At 45.6% G+C, this 4,749-nt stretch overlaps 1 protein-coding gene across 4 annotated transcripts in view; it reads right to left on the bottom strand.

Annotated features, from left to right (window-relative positions):
* Positions 1-769: 769 nt before the first annotated feature.
* Positions 770-4,749, bottom strand: part of LOC143528327 (protein diaphanous homolog 1-like) — an 18,086-nt gene continuing 14,106 nt past the window's right edge. For 2 of the 4 annotated variants that reach the window (XM_077024022.1, XM_077024025.1), the window contains exons 21-28: positions 4,611-4,735; positions 4,006-4,170; positions 3,435-3,576; positions 2,485-2,929; positions 2,263-2,338; positions 1,979-2,114; positions 1,727-1,887; positions 770-957 (exon numbers count right to left, since the gene is read on the bottom strand). In XM_077024022.1, the coding sequence (XP_076880137.1) occupies positions 2,832-2,929; positions 3,435-3,576; positions 4,006-4,170; positions 4,611-4,735 (530 nt within the window). In that variant the 3' untranslated portion in view covers positions 770-957; positions 1,727-1,887; positions 1,979-2,114; positions 2,263-2,338; positions 2,485-2,831. Of the gene's footprint in view, positions 995-1,726; positions 1,888-1,978; positions 2,115-2,262; positions 2,339-2,484; positions 2,930-3,434; positions 3,577-4,005; positions 4,171-4,610; positions 4,736-4,749 lie in introns of all 4 variants that reach the window. The other 2 variants (XM_077024023.1, XM_077024024.1) reach the window with 2 other exon arrangements.

Below are 4,749 nucleotides of genomic sequence, written 5' to 3'. Positions count from 1 at the left end.
GAAGCAATGATGGTAACAGAAGCAACAGATTGTACACTGTCTGTCACAAAAGTTGCACCGGTTTTATACTGATTATATTGCACAAGTATATTGCTCCAATGTAGTACAGATTAAATATCAACTGTGAGTGAACATATTAGACATGCCTGGAAATAACTAAGCTGTGTTTGAATTTAAGGCCATGATGGCTTTAGGGTAAAAGCTGTTTTTGAGGTGGGTTGTCCTGATTTTAAAAGCCCTGTATCTCCTGCCAGATGGCAGTAGTTGGAAGAGACAGTGTCCAGGATGTGACGAGTCCTGTACAATGTCTATGGCTTTTTGGCTGCATTGAGAGGTGTAGATTTGGTCTAGAGTTGTGAGATTGCAGCCAATTGTATTCTCTGCTGACCTGATGACTCTGTAAAGCGCTTTCTTTTCTTGTGCTGTACAGCTGCCATACCACACACACAGTCCATACGTACGTATGCTCTCTATAGAGCTGTGACAGAAGGCACAGAATAAATTTTTGGGAAGGTGGTTCTTCCTAAGTATTCTCAGACAATACAATCTCTGCTGTGCCTTCTTTAGCAGCTCTCTGGTGTTCGCACTCCAGGTCAGATTATCTTCCATCTCGATGCCCAGTAACCTGAACACTGGTACCCTCTCCGCACTGGTCCCACCAATAATGAGTGGCTGGATGTCCACTTTTCCCTTTCTGAGGTCAATAATTATTTCTTTTGTTTTTTGAGGGTTGAGGAGCAGGTTATTAATTTTGCACCACTCTGTCAACTGCACCAAAGTCAAAGTCAAATTTATTTTAAGCAGCATCAGTCCCCTCGGTGCAGGCGGTGGGCCTCAGGCAGGAGCCAGCACCAGCACGACCCTCCGTGGCAACGGCACATCCAACCCCGGCATCAGCACATCCACCGGCAAGCCAGACCATCCCCCAGGTGCCTGCAGGTGCCTGTATCCAATCGTCTTGGGTGGAGACATGCAAAAAGATAGACAATACAGACTAAGTGGACATCAATTTAAACCACCATTGATTTAAATGTATATACCTCACGTGCCAGTGATGAGCATGTGGCTCCGACATGTGGCTAATCTATAGCAGCATAACTAAAGGGAGGGGTTCAGAGGTGACCACAGGCATGAGGGCTCACTGAGACATTGCTTTCCAGTCAAGTCATTGTCACAACTAGAGTGATGCCACGACACAGCTGGATGACAGCATCAACACCTCATTACCAGAAATCTCAACGTCTGGAGCCCCCCGAGCCCCTAAACATTACAAGGGGAATATTAGCTGAAGGCTTGATTAAATAGGTGAGTCTTAAGTCTAGATTTAAAGATTGGAACTGTGTCAGAATCTCGGATTGGAGCTGGAAGGCTATTCCATAATTGAGGGGCTTTAAAAGAGAAAGCTCTGCCTCCGGCTGTAGTCTTACAAATTTTTGGAACTAGGAGAAATCCAGCATTTTGGGAGCGCAAAGGGTGAGATGGGTTGTAGTGAGCAATGAGTTCACTCAGATATTGTGGGGCAAGACCAATTAACGCCTTATAGGTTAACAGAAGAACTTTAAATTCAATTGGATATATAATCGGGAGCCAGTGTAATGCCGCAAGAGTGGGACTAATATGATCGAATTTCCTAGCCTTAGTTAGGACTCTAGCTGCGGCATTTTGTACAAGTTGTAGCTTCTTTATGGACTGTTTAGAGCATCCAATTAGAAGACTATTACACTACCTCGTTCCTGTAGGCTTGCTCGCCCTCCCTGTCTGAGATGAGCCCGACCACTGTGGTATCATCTGCAAACTTGATGACCTTGTTGCTGTGGTGGGTGGCGATGCAGTCATATGTATAGAGGGTGTAGAGGAGTGGGCTAAACACACAGCCCTGCGGTGTCCCTGTGTTGAGAAAGAGAGCCGTGGAGATGTGAGGACCCAATCTGACCCTCTGTGAGTGGCCTGACAGGAAGTCCAGTATCCAGTTGCATACCTGTGATGGGAGTCCTAGATCTGACAGCGTGGATACCAGTCTATGTGGGAGGATGGCGTAACTCCCTAGCTGCTCCATGTGGGTCAGCGCAGTGTGTAGTGTTGTCGCTACAGCGTCCTCTGTGGATCTCTTTGCTCTGTAGGCAAATTGAAGAGGGTTCAGGTTGGCTGGCAGACAGGCACTGACATGACTCCGCACCAGCTTCTCGAAGCACTTCATAATGACAGATGTTAGTGCAACAGGGCGGAAGTCATTCAGATTATCTGTTTTTGATTTATACATACAGCCAATGAGTTGAAGTGACGAGGGAAAGAAAGACCTTCCCCTGGAGCAGAAACAGCAGGTCTGAATACATCTAGCCTGGGAAAAATCAAAGTCTTCTAAATCTCTGAAGCTTTCATTTTCAGGAATAAACCATAACCAAAGTCCAAACCTCTTAACAACAGGGCTGAATCAGTAATTTGATCAGAGCTGAACATCTAGAAATGGGAAGAGATGAAACTAACCGAACCGTCCGTAGGTCAAATGACTGCAAAGTGCTCTTCATACAAGCTCAACTGTTCAGGCAGTGTGCAAAGACCACATCGCTGCCAGATCTTCGTCAAGACGCCTCCATACTCTTCAGGCCACCGACGAGACGCACGGAGATGTGCGCTTTGATTCATTCAGTGCAGCCACTCAGAACATCAGCCCAAAACCGTCTGCCTTTCTGAAACATGCGAGATGTGCATGTGTATGAACAAACAGTGTAACATTTCCCATGCTTTGATCGTGCTAACTTGAACGTGAAAGGGCACTGTCCAAGAGATCCTCCAGTGAACCCGTGTCTTCCACTGGCTCCGCCTTCCTGCTTTCAGTGTCCAATCGAGGCGGCACTGGATGGAGTGACTTCTTGAAGCAGTTCTTTGGCGAGAATGTTCGTCACTGCATGGCCTGCTCGTCTCCGATTGGCTAAGAGAGCAAGAGAAAAAGACGAGGCACATACAGAGGTGAGAGAGTAACCTGTACAGCACGGACAATAAATCCGATTTACTCCGATTTCAGTACCATTTACTGCAGGCTGCAATGTTTTGAAATATTTGTTTGGCATAAACATTTGGTTCCTGGTAGACATTTCAGGATAACCTAAATGGGCAAGACGAGGGACATTTTACTCCCTTTAGTGAGTTAGTGTAAGCACAGGCGTAATTTTACTCTCTTTAGTGAGTTAGTGTAAGCACAGGCGTAATGTTACTCTCTTTAGTGAGTTAGTGTAAGCACAGGCGTAATTTTACTCTCTTTAGTGAGTTAGTGTAAGCACAGGCGTAATTTTACTCTAGAGATTTCATGGACTATGACTGCCTCCAGTGGTGAATGGTGAGAACTACATCAGAGCTCCAGACTCAAGCAAGCACATTCCCAGAGGACTCCCCCTTCTCCAGCGTCATGCAGACGCAGCAGGGCTCGTGTGTCATACCGCCGTTGATGTTGAGGATCTGGCCCGCATTGGTTCCCTTCTGGCGCTCCTCCTTCTCCTTCTCCGCCTTCTCCCGTGCCAGCTTCGCCTTGTGCATCCTCTCCTCCGACTCCTTACGCTTCTTATTCTCACTCACAGCTTGCTGTAACGGACCACACACATGCACAAATATGCAACCGTACCAAAAAACAAAGAACTTTTTCACGTTTCTTCACTGAAAATCTTCCTGTCTATGCACTAGCATGTGGTCATTTTGCTTGTGCTTTGGTGCGTTTGTGTGTATGGATGTTTTATACGCAAAAGAAGGGAGCAGATGTCTGCGTTTATTACTATAAACAGCCCAGACAGACAGAATGGCCTAACCACACGCTGGCGTTCTCTCTCTCCCACACACACACTGTGGTATTTCAGAACTGCAATCAAACTACACTTAGCTCAGGAATGTCAATATCTACATCTGCACAGGAAGCGTTACAGCTCAGAACTGTACAAACCTTGTGGAAGAACAAACAGAACCATAATTGTCATACTGGGGTCATAAGAGTTGGTCAACGGTGACCTACGACCTTACCTGGAACATGTTCCTGAAGATGTTGAGGTCACCGAACAGCTTCTCGGGGGTCATCTTCTTGCTATCAAAGACCAGGTACTTGGCCAGGTCTTCGTATTGCTTGTTCATATTTTTGTGCATGAGTTCCAGCTTCTCAAACTGTTCTTGTGCGCTCACCACAAAACTGTAGGCCAAGTTAAAGAACAAACAAGGGCCAAGCACCACCTACACGTCACTACACTGGACAGAGGTCAGTGACACTACACACTATACTGGACAACAGTCAACTTCTACAACATGCCTTTATAATAGCCATCAACCTGATCAAGCCATCTAGTCAATAAGAAAAAAAAATTTAATAGTAGGGATAAAAGGCAAACAATAATAATTATTACGGTAATAATAATAATAGTCAAAATAGGCAAAAAAAAAGCTTTCCTTCATCCTTCATGTGCTTTGATTTAAATAAAAGTCATCCTGAAATGCTTCTTCTCTCAAATGAAACTACAGACACTGAACAATCACAATCCGAACAATCAAGCCGTTTCAAAACATATACTAGAAGGTTCCTGTCATTCACACAGCAGACGTCCGCTCAGTCATGCTGGCGGTCAGGGAAAGGATATTGTCATCTTCTCCACAAACATGTCCTTGTCATTCTGGGGCGGAGGGAACGTCTCTATGTCCTTCTCCAGACTCTTGATCTGCTTCCCCATTTGGTCCAGATCTTTCTGCAGGGCCTCTGCAAACACTGCAAAAAAACAG

The sequence above is a fragment of the Brachyhypopomus gauderio genome, chromosome 12 (genome assembly GCF_052324685.1).
Source record: "Brachyhypopomus gauderio isolate BG-103 chromosome 12, BGAUD_0.2, whole genome shotgun sequence".
Classification (NCBI taxonomy): domain Eukaryota; kingdom Metazoa; phylum Chordata; class Actinopteri; order Gymnotiformes; family Hypopomidae; genus Brachyhypopomus; species Brachyhypopomus gauderio.
Note: the sequence above shows the minus strand (reverse complement) of the source record. Positions and strands in the feature narration are given on the sequence as shown.